At 41.6% G+C, this 16,955-nt stretch overlaps 1 protein-coding gene across 1 annotated transcript in view; it reads right to left on the bottom strand.

The window, feature by feature from the left end:
• The window catches only part of LOC129151087 (uncharacterized), a 78,258-nt gene extending 61,610 nt beyond the window's left edge, over positions 1-16,648 (bottom strand). The window contains exons 1-2 of the mRNA XM_054724803.1: positions 16,461-16,648; positions 15,315-16,319 (exon numbers count right to left, since the gene is read on the bottom strand). Of these exons, the coding sequence (XP_054580778.1) occupies positions 15,315-16,319; positions 16,461-16,648 (1,193 nt within the window). The remainder of the gene's footprint in view (positions 1-15,314; positions 16,320-16,460) is intronic.
• Positions 16,649-16,955: the final 307 nt, after the last annotated feature.

Raw genomic sequence — 16,955 nt, forward strand, 5'->3', positions numbered from 1 at the left:
TGTGGTTGTATGGAAGCTACAAATTTAGTTGTTCTTTATCAGTCCAATATTTCAATCTTTGCTCTATAGGGCTAAATAATTGACTTAAATTCATTTTAGCTTGCACTTTTTAAAACTGTTTCAAAATGCCCATTAAGTTTAGGAGACGAACAACCTGATTTATCTTTTTTTACTGGGATGTAAATATACTTGATTACAAATTTCTAATGCTGTATTTATTATTACACGTTGGAAAACACTGCAGAGTCTAAGATAATATGTATAATATATTACAAATATGTAAAATATAAAAAAAATTGTGTTGTGTACATTGTTTTATACATAAATAAAGCATTACATAGTCTACTCTAGATATCTGAGCATTTAGAGCCTGGAAATTTTGCTAAGAAAAAGTTACATACATTTAGCAAATTATAACTAGTTTTTTTTAATTTTTGTTTCACCAAAATGCAAGTAATTGAAAGGCTAAGTGGCTTTATCATAGTAGCTTTTTATTAATACATTGTCAGGCTAAATTTAAGTGTCTTAAGTACATAAGAAATAAACTAAATAAAAAACAAGAAGGAGAGGCCTGTGTTTCTGACTTACAGGAAAGCATATGACAAAGCAATTTACATAGACAAACAATGACAAATGACCTAACAAATTCAGTTCCAAGCTGAAGGATCACTGTACATGGATGCACATTTATATTCAATATTAGCATTTCTGCATGTCTTATAAAACAAAATTCATTAATTTTGCACTTTGTTGTTTTAGTCTCTGCAATGCATTACAAAGTTAAAATAGGACAGATCATTTACAAAAACGCAAACTAAGTAACTGCCTTATGGTACATCCATAGCATCATTAAATTATCAGAACTTGACCTCAGCCATGTCATTTTTCCTCTCTACTCATTCATTACCTTCCCTCCTACACACACACACACACACACACACACACACACACACACACACGCACACACAAACTGGAACCATGGAGCAATCTGTCAATGACTAATTACAAATTTGTAATCTATCCTGAAAGATAAGCTACAGATAAGAAGGGTTTGTTGGTTTTAACTTTTGTTCTCATTTTTAATTTCAAACTTGCATAAGACTAATACCTTATTTTATTTTATTTTTTTTAACTTCAAGCTGGTCAGGAATGTCTTGCTGGGGTAGCATGTTACAGATTATAACAATCAGTCCTTTTATAGTCTTAACAATTTTATAAAGAAACTGTTTATAAAACTCTAAATCACCTTGAAGGCAATATTGGGAGAAAATAAATACCTCTTTTATAAAACTTTATCAGTGAGGAGAGAGTTCCAACAAGTTTATGAAAAAATATTTGATCCTTACTTCCATTACTTGAATACAAATAAATGTTTAAAAAAACACATAGTTCACAAATATTTATTGAGACCTACTAAGTGCTAGACACTGTTTTAATCACTATAAAAACTCATCTTGAAAACAGTCATTAAAATTAAGTACAGTGAAGAAAAACAACATCTTTTCCTCAGTTTGTTATTTTAATTCCTTGTCTCCCTATTAGTAAAAAAAAAAAAAAAAAGTAATGAAGCCATTACTCCTTCTTCTTCAAGGTATGATGTTGGCTTAAAATAAAAAATGCCTGAAACATAGCAAATAATTTAAATACTCTTTTTTTCTAAGGCAGCTATTACTTATCATGTTATATCCATTTGGTAACCTAGACTTAACTGATAAAATAAATGAAACATCCATTTTTCCTGCTGCTACTTCTTAAGATAAAATTATCTTTCTAATAAACTATTTTATTTGAGATATTTCATGGATGTAATGATTCATAAGTGGGATTTCATAAATGTGATTTCATCTAAGCCTTAATTAAATTTTTATTAGATGTCACAGCAATTTTCTTACATGTGATATAATAAAGAGTTGCTCAAATCAGGTTGAATTTTGGGAGAGCTTAGATCATCTTCCCAAAGACAATTCTAAAATAGTTTAATGCATTTACATCCTAGTTATATTCTCAATCTGCCTATGCATCTACTGGCTGCTTCCCCCGTACCTACAGGCAGGCTCAGATCTCCAATTCTAGAAAAACCCTCTCTTGCCCATATGGTCCCCTTTGGTTACTTCCTCTCCCATTTCTTTCTCAGGCATGCTTTTTAAAAGACTGTAGTTTCATTCATGTCACTACTCTCTCCTCTCCCATTCATCACCTGTCTCAGAGAAATCTGGTACTAACTGGCCACCATTTCTCCATCTAAAACATTCTTACTAAATTCCCAGATGACCCCCTCCTCAGCAATCCTCATGATCTGCTTTTCCTCCTACAGACCTTCCTCCCTCCAGGTCGGTTTAGTAATCAGGTGCACAGGTACTGTTGTAGGTCTAGGAAAAATTAAGACTTAATGCTTCTATGGTCATGCGAACAGGCATATGGTTTGCAGACTGCACCTCCAACAGGCTTTGACTTGCATGACTAGGTTGTGGAATGCAAAGCATTGCTCTTTTCCAGAATCCTCCCCCTCACTCAGCCATAGCCTAGGGCAAGACTTGGATCTGAAGAACATTATTCCAATAAAACATGCATTAAAAGAACACGCAAAGATTTTATTTATTAGTAAACCCATGTGATGTAAAATGAGACAAAACTCCCAGACACAGTTTTCTTTTCTCTGCCTGAGCTGAGGACAGGACACAAAATTCTGCTGAGTCATCTACTTTGAAGCAAGAATATAATACTTTGACCTCATTCATACTTGCTTCTGAGGGCAAATAAACTACCTTAAGAGATAACACAATTCACTTGGGTGACAAGTTAACTTTCTTGGATGGGGCTCTGATTATAAAGTGTTTTAGTGAACTTATCTGAAAAGGTAAGCAATATATGTATAAATAAATGCAAGCCAGCTAGCTGTCCTAAGATTTCATCAGTAAATGAAAGAAAAGAAATGTTAAAATAAGAAATAAATTAGTCTTTAACAATCCAGAGGTTCCTGAGCATTTCACATTTAGCAGGGAAGATTCTATTACTTTTGACTCTATTGATGAATGTCACCTGATGTCTGAAATTTGAATTATGTTGGTGGTCACTAACATGACACTCCAACCAATGAACTTATGCAGAAAATTCATTTAACAATTATTTACTGAATGTCTTCTATATGCCAAGCATTATGATAAGTGAAAAAAAAAAAAGAAAAGGAAGAAAGTATGACAAACATGAATCCTACCCTCACAGAGTTTACAATTTAGTGGGGAAAATAATCCTCAATCAAATAATTGTTCAAATAGCAATATAATTAAAACTTTGACGTATTTACAGTGGCAAAGTATAAAAGACTCTTACAGTGGCAAGTAATAAATCTCAAGTCAACCCTGGAATTTTCTGGTTTATACTATTAGGAAGTCTAAAACTGCCTATAGATGGCTTTAGATTTATATCTTTCTAATACAGCAACTCCTAGAAAAACTTAAAAAATAAAATAAACACCCTTTCTCTTCTAGAATATATATGCAACATCTGGGGAAGGACTAAGTGGCCTGAGGTCCAAGGCAAAGGGTTATTATGAGTAGCCACCTTTGGAACACAAGTTGAACTGTCTGGGGAAGCACTACACTCTGATAGAAGGCCCAGGAGAACAGCAGAGAGTCTGAGAGCGGGCATTCCCAAATGATGAAATATTGCTATCATCATCAGAAGGTGGTCAGAGATAGTGGGCAGAAAAATATCAGAGGTTCACACCATAAAATGAGTATGGAATAGAGGAAGAACTTTGGAGAATGTTTCCAGAAAAACAATAAAGAAAAACAAAAGGGAGGGAAATGTGCTTGGAGAGTAACCAATACAAGTTGTTGAGTCCATAAAGAATGCTGACCAAAACTGATGTGAACTTCAACAAGTGGATCACATTTTAGACCTTGAAAAGAGTCAATTCACATCACTGAGTGCAGTGTTGAGATCTTTTAGACTCTTATTGGGGGGGGGGAAACAGGCTTAAAAGGCTGTCCAATGATTTGTATCTGGAAATCTTTTAAGTATGTAATCTTAAGGAGTATTTCCAAGTTTGCATCTTTAGCCTTGAGATACTGAGGAAGTTGTTTACACAAATTGTATGGTTCCAACTCTAATTTCTATTTCATTGATTGTTTATCCATATATCCTTTTTAACTATGGAATTCTCTCCAGAGTGGTAATGAATTTTAATTCATTAATTAAATGAATGGTAAATTAACTATGAAAGTCTCCCTAGAAATTAAGCAATTTTAATATTTTACCAGACCATTCGAGTTGTTGCATTATAAATCATTAAATTATCATTTCTTCTATTCTTGGTAGCTTAATAAATGACTTGATTATTTCTAAACCATCATTTGTAAGTGAATTCTTCACAAATGCATATGACAAATTCCCTTACTCAGAAGTCAACCTGCTTGTTTATATGTTTTTGTCATTGATGTGAAAATCTGAGGTGTCTTGTTAAAGAAATTATGATTTTGAATTTTGCCCTAAGAAATACGTAGAAATAAGGTACAAACAAATGTGAGCAAATATAGCAGCATCATACAAGTCGAACACTAACAAGATTGCTTCTTCGTTCAACAAATTTTCTAAAGGGTTTCCCTATAGTTGGAGCTAGTGATACAATGATGATCAGTCACATATGGCCTCTAACCTTGGGCAGATTAGGACTAATTGCAAGTACACACATGACTAATTACGGTATTGATGATAAGTGATACGACAAGGAGTGTAGTATGCACTTTGGTGAGGCACTCATCTCAGACTTGGAGTTGGCAGAGAAACACTAAGAAATGACATGATGTGCCAAAAATCAAGTTGGAGCTTTGACCCAAAGGGCAAATAGCCAAAAAAAAAAAAAAAAAAAAGAGGAAAGCGTGCTGCAAGAAGAGCAAATGGTTTGTGCAGTTTTAGAAGGGAGAGTGTGTGGGAAACCTGGGAGAGTAAGAGGGATGATGTGAGGAATTTAAGCCTAGAGAGGTAAACCAGGGGCAGTTGGAATAACGCAGCCCTATTTGCATTTGCAAAAGATCTTTCAGGCAGTGGAAAGAAGAATGGATTCCAGCAGGACAATTTTGGAGGCAAGGTGGGAAGCTACTGAGTAAACTAGGTTAGAAAGGATGACAGCCTGCCAGAGCTGAGGTAGGGGACTTGGGGGATGGAGAAAAGCTGTCTAAAGTCAAACATCAGTGCTTGGTTTTAGAAAAGGCATCTTCTTTTTGGCTGGGCCTGGCTTACAAACCTCTCTTCTACAAACAGCTTGACAAAACGGAGATTGCACAAATTTGGCTTCCCACATGAAGCTGTTTTGCAATGTCCAGACCAGACTGTCATCTGCAGAATGACTTTGAATCGTGCTTATTTTTAAAAATATCTGAAATTAACAACAGATGTTTAAAAGATAATGAAGGCTAAATAACAAAGAAATAAAACAGACTGCCTGGCTTGTCCATCTACTCGCGATTAAAAAAATACCCAGATCAGCATGCCTGAGTTCAGAGCAATAGCCAGGGATAAACTGTGCTGAGATGGGTGTGAAGTTAGGACTTTCAAATCAAGCGAATTATAAACCACTAATTTATAAATGCCTGGAGTCTAAAGAAATTCATGAGTCTACTATCTTTAAATGGTAGCAATCTGTAGTGTATGCTCTTTCAGGTAAATCTCTCATGGAAGAATCCTAAATCCGGGGGATTTTGCCATTCTCACCGGACTATTTCTCCTAAAGCAGCAAACTTAAAGTCTTGCTCTGAACTGCAGTGCTAGTCAAGGGAAACTGTAAAAAAATCATCGTTTCCACGTAGTATTTGCCTAGGACTCACCCCTCATTTGTGGTAATTCTTAAGAAGTTGAGTTGTTCCTTTTAATTAACCAATGATTTCTCCCTGTATTTCATAAGAAACAATTAGATGTATGGTTAACTTCATGATATGAACCGGGAAACATCACTAACCCCCAATCTTGGAACATGTATCAACCGAAAAAGGTCACTGCCAACCAGCCACTATTAACAATTTGTGAAGAGGCACTGTGGCACTTGTTCGGATGTAGAAAAAAATTACATCGTTTCCATTAGGAAATTGAAATCTTTACCAAATGACTCTGAGATTTAATGTGACTTCAATAGAAAGTCCAACAGATTTTTTTTTTTTTTGAGCAAAAGCTGAAAAGTTTATTCTAAAATAGATACAGAAAAGCAAAGAGACTTCTAGAATAGCTAGGACACTTCTGAAGATCAAGAATAAGGAGGAAGTGTTTGCCACCAGATATAAAGACTCATTATGAAGCAAAGTAAGTAAAACTGTGATATCCATAAAATGATAATTATCAGGGTTTTAAATACCCCCTCTTTATCTTTGAAGTACTTAATCTTGGAAGATCTAGCAGGACTTATCCCAGGATTTATCTTTTATAGAACATCCACAAGCCCAATAACTTGTGAATTCCACCTCTAACTAGAAGCTGAGTCACCCCTGCATAGGAAGAAACATATGCAAGGATAGGCATAGCACCAGTGTGCAAAACAGTACTAATTTCTCACTGATGGAAGGTTGGATAAATCCATTGTGGAAAAAGTAGTGCCAACACAAGCACACGTAATACACGCGTACAAAACAGCAAGTGATGTGAACATTACACAACTCAGCCTCAATCAAAATTGTTTTGTAACATAATCATCAGTATTTTACTAGTCTTAGTATATTAACAAATGCTACCACAATATTCTGACACAGGAAATAGTTTTATACATACTTCATGTCAAATAAAAAGTTTTCATAAATTTCATTTAATTTGATTAAAAGAAATAAACATTTTAAGAATATTTAAAATTTTTAAATCCCAATTATGAATCAAAACACATAGACATGTACATTATGCAAGATATGTACTATCCTCTGATGTTAAACATATGATATAACACATAAAGTTATATCTCTGTAATATAGCAAGAATGCTTTCAATCAAACTAAAATGTAAAATGGCAATTTTTACCCTTACAAGTCAACTTTACTTTTACAGGGTATCCAGAGTTTTCAGATAGATGTTTAAATATTCTTTGAACTTTCGTTGAGTGACAAAAAACTCAAATGACCCTTTTTATTCCCACTCCAAACAAGAACCAAAGAAAAAATTCAAATACACCACGATAATGTCTTTTAGTTCAGTTTTTGCTTCTTAGAATATTATCACACTGTAAATAATTGCAATTAAAAAATCCTAAAAATAGATCCAAAATATCATGTAAATTAGCAACTTTAGCTAATTTTAAACATAAGTATGGACTAGCAAAATAATTAAGAGATTACTTTTTAATCAAAAATTCAGGACAGGATTGATTTAAATGCAAGATCCCATAGTCACTGAGAATGTGATTCAGTATACTAAATACCATCTCACACTCACTTTTTATGAGTATTTTAGAATGCAGATTACATTAATGCAATTTATGTATAGACCTTTCTCAATGCATTGAAGTAAATAGCAGAAAAAGGAGAGGGACAGCTAAAATAAGTCCAATGCAACAATGGACTTGCTCCCAGCTCTACCTGCAAAAAGGTAAGTGATTCTTTTGACCAAACAAATGAAAAAATATACACCAGTTCAATAATCAGTTTCATTGGGTCAATGGTAGTTACAGTCTAAGTTCCTCCCTTGGAAATAATTAAGCAAACATATATAACTAGTGGCCTGGTGCACAAAATCCATGCATGGGGGGCGGGTCCACCATCCCAGTCTGCACCCTCTCCAATCGGGGACTCCTTGGGGGATGTCTGACTGCCAGTTTAGGCCCGATCCCTGTGGGATCAGAGCTTAAACCGGCAGTCGGACATCCCTCTTGCAATCTGGGACCTCTGGCTCCTAACTGCTCACCTGCCTGATTGCCCCTAACTGCCTCTGCCTGTCTGCCTGCCTGATTGCCCCTAACCCCTCTGCCTGCCTGCCTGATCATCCCTAACCTCTCTGCCTGCCTGCCTGATCAACCCTAACTGCCTCTGCCTGCCTGCCTAATTGCTCCCAACTGCCTTCCCCTGCCGGCCCGATCACCCCCAACTACCCTCCCCTGCCAGCCTGATTCCCCTAACTCCACTCCCCTGCCAGCCTGATTGCCCCTAATCGCCTCTACCTTGGCCCCGCCACCATGGCTTTGTCCAGAAGGACGACCGGAAGGTCTCACAGTCTAATTAGCATATTACTCTTTTATTAGTATAGATAGATTCAGCATGAACTATACCTGAAATGAACCTTCAAGACTATTTTACATCTTGAAAAATCATTATTATTTGTGATTTTCATCATCTATAATTATAAACCCTGCCTACCTTACTCCCTTTTTAGGGCTTAGGTAAATAAATATTTTATTGGATGTCAGATTATGGTTTCAGTGAGAAGAAGATGGGAGCAACTACCCAAAAACCATCGTTGCATGTTGAATATTCCACATCCCAACTGGACTGAAGAATATATTATCCTAATCTAAATATACCAGGGGGCACAAACATCATGTGTTTTTTAAAAAATCACCTTATTTAGACTTCTATCACTGAACACTCCAAGGAATATGTAGAAAATTCACTTTAAATATTTGATTCTTATGAAGTTTTATCTACTGGGCAAATTCTTCATATTCTCTCTCTATTCTCCAAGCCTCAGTGAGCTAAGTAATTTATCTACAGGATGAGATTTTAAGCAATATGGATTCTAGGACAAATTTCCAATTAACGAGTGAAAAATAATAGGTGGAGAAGAGGGAGGAACTTATTAATGAGTCCAGAAAAGTCAAGTGGAAGTCATTCTGCATCCTGGCCTTTATGATCCTCTCTTGACAAAATCACAGGCCACTCTCTACTACAACGCCCGAAGCAGAAACAATGCAGCCAGCTGATTTCAATTTTCAGGGGAAAAGGAGCTGCTAGTGCTTAGATCCCTTTGGATGGCCTCTGGAGAAAGGGATTAAAAGTCTGGATTTCAAGGAAGGTCACACGGTTTCTGACCCCATGTTCAGATCTGCAATCTTTAATAGGCTAAACTAATTCCAAACAGGTGCCTGACAAGACTTCTAATTCTATTGAAATGCCCAAATCTGGACCATCAGTCCATAGCTCACCACCTTTTTAACTAAAGAGGGCAAAATAAAAACAATCCAAAGAATATGAAATGGGTTCAAAGTCTTGCTACAACACAGCATAGAATATAATATATTCTATTCTTTCCTCAGATATCATTCTGTTCATTGGGCCAGGAAATATATGACTCAGTAAATATTGAGAGAAACTGTCTTCACAAAAGCATCACTATTTAGTCTGTCATTCTGCCGAACTTCCTCAGATGAACAGCATCATTGTCTGGGGATGGTGAGGAAAAACATCCTGTGTGAACCTTAGTGAAGAAAAAAGACTTCTCAGAGAGCAGTACGAGGTAATTAAAGCTTTGAGAACATGTGCTCAGAAAGAAAGGCAAGGACTGGAATTAGTTAGATTAAAGGAAAGCTGAAGAGCAACTTAGTAATATATAACTTTATGTATTACTAGAAGCCCGTTGCACGAAGTTTCGTGCAATAGACTTTTCCTTCACCTGGCTGCCGGCACCAGTTTTCCGCCAACAGCAGTTTTCCTCTGGCCACCCGCCAATCAGAGCGCCTCCAGCCAGCATGATCGCCCCCCCCCAGAGGAACTCCGGTCGTGAGGAGCTCCGATCGGTGGGTGGCCAGAGGAAAACTGCTGCTGGCGGAAAACTGGTGCCAGCAGCCATGCAATCGGCCACCCCGAGTTCCGCCACCAGCGTCTTCCGCCAGCCCCATGGGTCCTTCGGCAGCGCCAGCCATTTAGGCCAGCATAGGAGCGGGGGGCGGGGACTCGTGAGTCCCCGCCCCCCGCTCCTACCGCCAGCCAATCGGCCACCCTGAGTCCCGCCCCCCGCACCTCCAGCTGGCCCAATCGTGGGCGTAGCAGAGTGATGCAATTTGCATATTACCTTTTTATTATGTAGGATAGCCATTACCTTTTATTTACTTATTTCTCATACCTAAATACCCTAAAGGCATCTTACTTCTTTCCTGTCTCTTGTACAAATTGACAAGATTTTCAGTGAGAAAAGCTGGACAAAGATAAATGAGAGAAAGAAAGATAAGATGAAAACCCAGGGAAGCTAGTACACAAAATGTAGCCCAGAAGGTTCAAATACTTGTTGGAGGAGGGCCACTAATTATGCTCTGAGCTTTCAAGAAACCGGGATGTAAAAGGTAACACATCTGGGCACTATCCAAAATGTTCAGAAGACACAAACAAACACAAACAAACCCGTTCAGAAGAACTGTATATTATCTGTTATTTCTGTTAGTAAAACACAAGATTCTGTCTCTCTCTCCCTGCCCCTCCCTCTCCCTCTCTCTCTGCCACTCAGGAAGCAGACTCTGCGCTGAGCATTGCAAAACTCCACCCGCCATGCCCCCATAACAACTACCATAACAAGTTTTATGAAACTATGTTTTTAAAGCCTCCTTCTGTGTATGTTAATGGCATGAGGCCTAAGTCCAGTTCAGTTCAAAAGTCATTTCACAGGATGCTACAATTATTTAATAGTGTTCATCTCCACTGAAATTAGACTATCACTGCTATATATAGTATACATTTTCATATACAAATGCATACATGTACACACCATACTTTAAGGTATTAGATTAAGAACATGAGAGAAAGTTGAGTCAGAAACCAGAAGTATAGTGGGATGGTAAAATAAACTTTTTCCAAGTTCTATGTATTAATAGAAAATTTAGTGTGAATATATATCATCTACTAGATGCATTATAACAGTTGGGCAGACCTCTGCATCCTATTCTCTCATTTTAAACTATTATTCTGTAAAGCCCATCTATATATTCATTTCCATCTTACTGATGAAAAAGTGATAGAGGTAAGAAAATGCCTTCCAAGGTGACCTTCAAGTCAACAGTCCATCTAGCTTGAACTATAATCCCACTCAGTTCAACAACTGTTTTTGCATGTCTAGGTGGTAGATGCCCCAGGGAATTCAGAAGTGAATTATGTAGACTGTAACTTTCAGAGCATGTGATGTGGTCGATGAGAATGCATGAAAGAGATGCAGAAAAGGAAGGAAAAAATACTCCTATAATATCAAGCAGAGCTAAACAAGAGCCTTAAAGGAGGCTTAGAGTTCTCTGTGAGATCTAAAACATCGCATCGTTCTATGAAGCCTGTAAGGGAAAGGTAGAAGCTGGATGGATGGAGGTGGATCAGGGAGGAAGAACAGAAGGAATGGCAGAGAGATAGCAACACAAGATATATGCTCAGAGAACATCACGAAGCCACATTTGGTTAGACGCAGTGGTCGGCAAACTGCGGCTCGCGAGCCGCATGCGGCTCTTTGGCCCCTTGAGTGTGGCTCTTCCACAAAATACCACGGCCTGGGTGAGTCTATTTTGAAGAAGTGGCATTAGAAGAAGTTTAAGTTTAAAAAATTTGGCTCTCAAAAGAAATTTCAATCGTTGTACTGTTGATATTTGGCTCTGTTGACTAAAGAGTTTGCCGACCACTGGGGTTAGAGTGTTAAAAAAACATACAGAGGAGAGAGAGGTGGAAAAGTAGTTTGAGAGGACACGGTCTTGAAAGCCACAGTGAAGAGACTGTATTTAAAGGAAATGGCTAAGACTTTCCATCTCAGGATCACAGTTGTTGATCAATTCATTCATCTTTATAAATATACTAACTCAAAGTCTCTACGCAGACATCCACGAACTAAAACCTTATTCCTGACATATATGTTTTAGATCACACTGACGTCACAGTCCAAACTTGCACAACCTCAGGCTTCAACTTGCATGTATTCTCTAAAGGACAAAGCCTCTCACAATTCATATTTTAAAAAATTTTGTATGCAATCACAAGTAATGGCTGTCATTTGTCTGGTTACCTGATCCATGTCTCCTGCAGTTGGAGATCCTCTCATAACAAACTCCACAAGTCAGTAACGGTTCACACTAAGTTTTGTAATTCCAATGAGAGCAGACAAATAAAATACCCAACTGGAGAAACAGGAACATGAATGTAAATAATCTACTAAAAATGAACTACTTGTTCCTAGAACATAACAATATTAGAAAGTTTAAAAAGTTAAAATCCCCTTGGGTCCTAAACTAGTTTTGTTCTCTCTGCGTAGTGATAATAAGCTTTCTTGTTGCATTAAGTTACATTTGAGAGTAATAATCAAGTAAAAATCTAACTACACATTTTAGGCCTTTTTTCCTCACTTAAATTTTAGAAATTTTCAAGATATTAATACATCTTTCTCCTTGGACGTTGTTACTAAATTGTTTTTTCAAAAATGAATGTATTATAATATGATTTGAGGTTTATTATTCCAATACTTAGTCTAAGTATTAGTGTTGAGATAGACTACTTAGTTTAGTATGAGCAAAGACTGTGCAGATATGCATAAAGTTTATTCAATCCTTAAATTAAATGAATTATATAATAATGACCTTTTAATGAGAGGTATTTTAAAGCTATATTCTTGGGAATTCTACAGTAACTTTTTAACAATCTCCAGCAATAAAACAAAAGAGGGTATTTGGTTTTTCCCACTGCACTTATTACACCATAAGGATGTATTCAAAGTGCAGGTCTTTTTACATGTAGGAGGTTGAATGAATTTATATTTAGTTAATTTCAATGAAAACAAAAAATATAACAAGCTCTCATTACAGAAAATTGTCACTCATTTATAAAAGCTGAAATAGCAAAAAATATTACACATAGGAAAAACAAAATATTGAGGATCATTAATCAGAGATTTGGGGAATGGAAATAGAAGAAAATAGCAGTTTTTCTGCCCTCTGGTGGCAATAAAATCAACTGCAGCATTACTCAAGTAATGCATAATAAAATATCCCTGTTATGAAATCAGATTTTACAGCCCAATGCCAAAATGTCTGTAATAAAAATCCTGATTGCTACATTTCAAATTTCAAGACTGTTGGACTCTTTGTTATTTACTCTGTTGAACGTTTAGTTAGACTATTTTAATAGGAATAGGAAACTGTATTTTTTCTTCCATTTCATTGCTGTATTTTATATATTCGGTAGGCTATTTTATTCCAGGATTATTTCATAAAACTATATGTAAATTGATATCCAGAAAAGAAGCTACTTCCATCTATAATAAGTCTCCAAATAAATTTGTCAACAAATTTAAAACTATTTTTTTTTTACTCAATCCTATAAATAAATGGGTTTTCAGAGTAGTTTTCCACCAGAAAATATTGGGCTGGTTTATCGCACCTGCACATTTATGTTGAACAAATTAAGTACTTTATATTTCCCAAAGCAAAGGCTTTTAACTACCTGATCAATTTTAGAGTGAAATGAATTTCATCTTCAATTTAAGAACTTAGAATAGTAAATTCATTGTATATATTATTTTCTCAGTATTATACTTTTAATGAAAATTTTTCAGAAAAAATAAACACTTGTTTTCTTTTATTTTTTACTGTAAATGCGTTATTTACTTTCAGTGCCAAATAAGTTTTCAAATAACTTGGGATGCATTTTGGCACACACACCACTCTGACCTCCTTTGAGATGAATTAAATTGCTTACATGCTTAAAGGCATTTATTTATTCCATGGAAAAGCCCATGAAAATTACTGTTGGCACCTTTTAAAATAAATGTATTGCTTCCTGGAGGGGTAAGTCTTTTTTGTTGTGTGTTTGTCTAATCAATGTTATCAGAGAAATAAACAGAAGGTATGATCTACTGATCTAAATAATACCTAGTGAAGAGCGACCTATGTCCGAGTATGGAGAAAAATTGCATGTGATCAAGACAAATCAACTTCCAGGAAATTTGCGTTTTATTCAGTTTTAAAAGTGTGATCATCACGTTGTCCCCGCCCTCTCTATACACGCACAGACACCCCTCCAATCCTGAATCTGTACTTTCTCCAAGAATGTGCACCCGGGGCAGACACAGCGTTGTGGCTGTCTGTCTCCTAGGTTTCCGCTTATAAAATCTCATTCAAGTCCCTCCTTCGAGATTCGCTCACCTGGAGTCCCCAGGTGCCCTCCCCGGCCTTCTTCCACCTGCCCCTTCCATGTCTGACATTTTCGGACACTTTTGTACTTTCTGAGGACTCACTCACCCTCCTCCCCCCCCCCAGCCCCCTCCCTCCGCTCCCAGAATTAAAACAAATCAAAATCTTATTATGGTAAACTGAAATGTCTCCTTTTTTTTTTTTTTTTTTTTTTTTTCCCCTTCCAGATGTTTTGTTTTTTCTGTCTTATTCCACCTACTCTTGAAGTCCCCCCCGAGTTCACAAATTTCTGCCAAGGTCTGTCTCTGCCTGTTTCTCCCCTTTCCTTCTGAGGGGCAGAAAGGGGGGACAGGCACGGGCGGGCAGTGGGCAGGCAGGGTCCCGGGAGGCGGGCGGACCTCAGGCTCAGCGCCGACCGAGGGCCGCCCCCCGGCTCCGCACCCGCCCGGGGGCGCGGCTCCCGGCTGGACGCGCACCTGGTTGGAGCTGCGGCTGGAGCGGGAGGCGCCGCACCGGGAAGCGGCGGGGGCCGGGGCTGCGCGCGGGGGCAGAGGCACGGCCCTCGGAGGAACCCCGCACGTTCAGGCCCGTCTGCAAAGCCGGCCGGCGGAGGACAATGGGGCCAGGGGCTGGTCCCCAGAGGCGTGCCCGCCCGCCCTACAGTGGCCCCCTCCTACGCTCCTCGGCGCCCCGCCACCCCTGCCTGCCCTGCCCCACTTCCAGCACCCGCTGCGCCCCAGACGGCGAAAGGCAGCTAAACTGGGGGTTGCCTGGGGGAGAAAGGGGCAGCCGCTGGTCGTTTCCTCCAGCTGACTGGAGCCCGGCAATCCCGGCTGCCATCAAGTCCCCCACCCACTGCCCCCATCACGCGGTCCTTCAGTTTCCCCGGGCAGCGGGGAAGGAGGAGGAGCCGGAGGAGCTGCGACAGCCCGGGGATGCCAGCTCCCGGGCGAGGTGTCCACAGGAGGAGGTTTGCTCTCACACCAGCGTCCTCTCGGGGCGCCTTGGGGGAGTCAGTGCCACCCCCCCACCCCCCCGGCGCTCAGGTGAAGCCAGCCCGACCCCTCCTGAAAGCCACGGTCACCTCCATCCTTCGCTAGCCAACCCTATTCTCCCCAGTTGGGGAGCCCAAGTGTACCCCCAAAAGCAACGGCAGTAACTTTCCCAAGAGCACAGAGGAGGCGGGGGTGGGCTGAGAAGGGAGGCGTCCGAGAGGTCTTCAGCTGCACCCAACACCAACAAGCTCTCGAAAAGCGTATCTTACCACCGATCTGGTTTCCAGGCTCCCCTTCGGCGAACTGAAACCGGTCCAGTAAAAAGTGGCAAAGTAACACAACTCCCGCGGCAGCCAGGTCGGCCCTCGGGAACCTCGCCATGCCGCCGCCGCCGCCGCCGCCGCCGCGACCTCCCTCCGGCTCCTGCTGCGCGCCAGTCCGCCCCGGCGCCCCGGGCTCTCCGCGGGGTTGGGGAGGTCGGGGCTTCGCGCCGTGGACGGTTCTCCCAGGCACAGGGCGGCCTTTGTAAATTTCGCTGGGATTTCACTCCCGGGAGCCAGGAAGAGGAAAGGGCGTACCGGGGGGGAGCGCGGTCCTCTCCGGACCTCGGGTTTTCTCTTCGCAACTCGCCACCACACTCGCAGCCCGCACCCCGGGCGCACGGCCACCACCGCGGGGAGGAGAGACCCCCGGCAGCCGCGCCTCGCAAGCTCGGCCTCCGCGCCGGCAGCGCCACCCGGGTGCCTCCCGAGCCCCCGTGAGGCGCTCCACGGGGTTCAAAACAGATCCAGATCCACAGCCGACGCGGGTGCCTCCTCCAAATGCACGAGAGCAGTCGGGTCCGAAGGAACTTTCCCCAGTCTCGGGTTGGCCGCCGCGGGAGGTGTTGGGGTTTGCGGGAAGGGGGTTCCGGCGGACTGGCGAAACCCCTCCGACAAGTTTTTCTTCTTCTCTCTGCCCGACGCCCGGCGCGCGTCCCTTCTCGCCGCCCGAGGGATGGGCAGCCCCCAAGAGCTGAGCCCCGGGGAGGCTCAGGCTGCAGCGCTCTTAGGTCCAAAGTCAGGGAGGAAAAAAACAAAACAAAACTGTTTTTTTTTTTTAAAGAAGGGAAGAAGAACAAAGAAATGGGTAGAAAAAAAAAATCTGGCTGAAACCTATTGAGAGAGGGCTCCTCCCGGCTAAGGAGGAGGTGGCCCCAAGCCCGGCCGAACCCCGGAGTTTGGCGGCGGAGGAGACTCGGCCGTGGCCGCGCTCTCCAGCGCCCCGGCTCCGAGCTTTGGGGAGGAAAGGCAGCTCGCAATTTGCCAGATCGGCCGCGCCACCCTCCTCCCACGTCCCTCCCCCTCGCTCCTCCAGCCTCTCCCACCTTCCTCCCCGAAACCGGCAGCTAGCACCGACCTGCCCAATGGCTGCACTTCCCTCGGAGCCGGTGGAAGAGTCGCCGAGAGGTTAAGCCCGGGGAGCGAGGCAGGGGAGAGTCAGAGGGTAACTCCAGCGCGGCTCGCCCCCCGCAGCCGGCGGCCCCGAGCGCGGGGAGAGGCGGCGAGGAGGCCGAGCCGGGAGGGGAGGGGCGGGCGGCACCCCCATGCAGCCTGGGCGCCATCCCCGCACCTGGCTTGCCCTCCGGCCAGTGGCCCCCGCGCCGCCTGGCTCTCGGGTCGCCTTCGCGCCAGACTGGGGGGCGGGGGAGGGGCGGGGGGAGAATTGCGGGGGTGGTGGTGGCAGGCTGCGGGGGATCGTGGCCGTGAGGAGGTTCTTTCTGGACGCAGAAGGGTTAATCGGAGTTCTCCTGTCCCGGGAGGGCTTGTGTGGCAGCTGACGGTGTGTGAGGAAAGCGAACCAGAGCGGGTCTGCTTAGGGACCCCGCGAAGCCCCTTCGAACCCCAGACCCCCAAGGCGGGTGGAGGGAG

The sequence above is a fragment of the Eptesicus fuscus genome, chromosome 2 (genome assembly GCF_027574615.1).
Source record: "Eptesicus fuscus isolate TK198812 chromosome 2, DD_ASM_mEF_20220401, whole genome shotgun sequence".
NCBI lineage: Eukaryota > Metazoa > Chordata > Mammalia > Chiroptera > Vespertilionidae > Eptesicus > Eptesicus fuscus.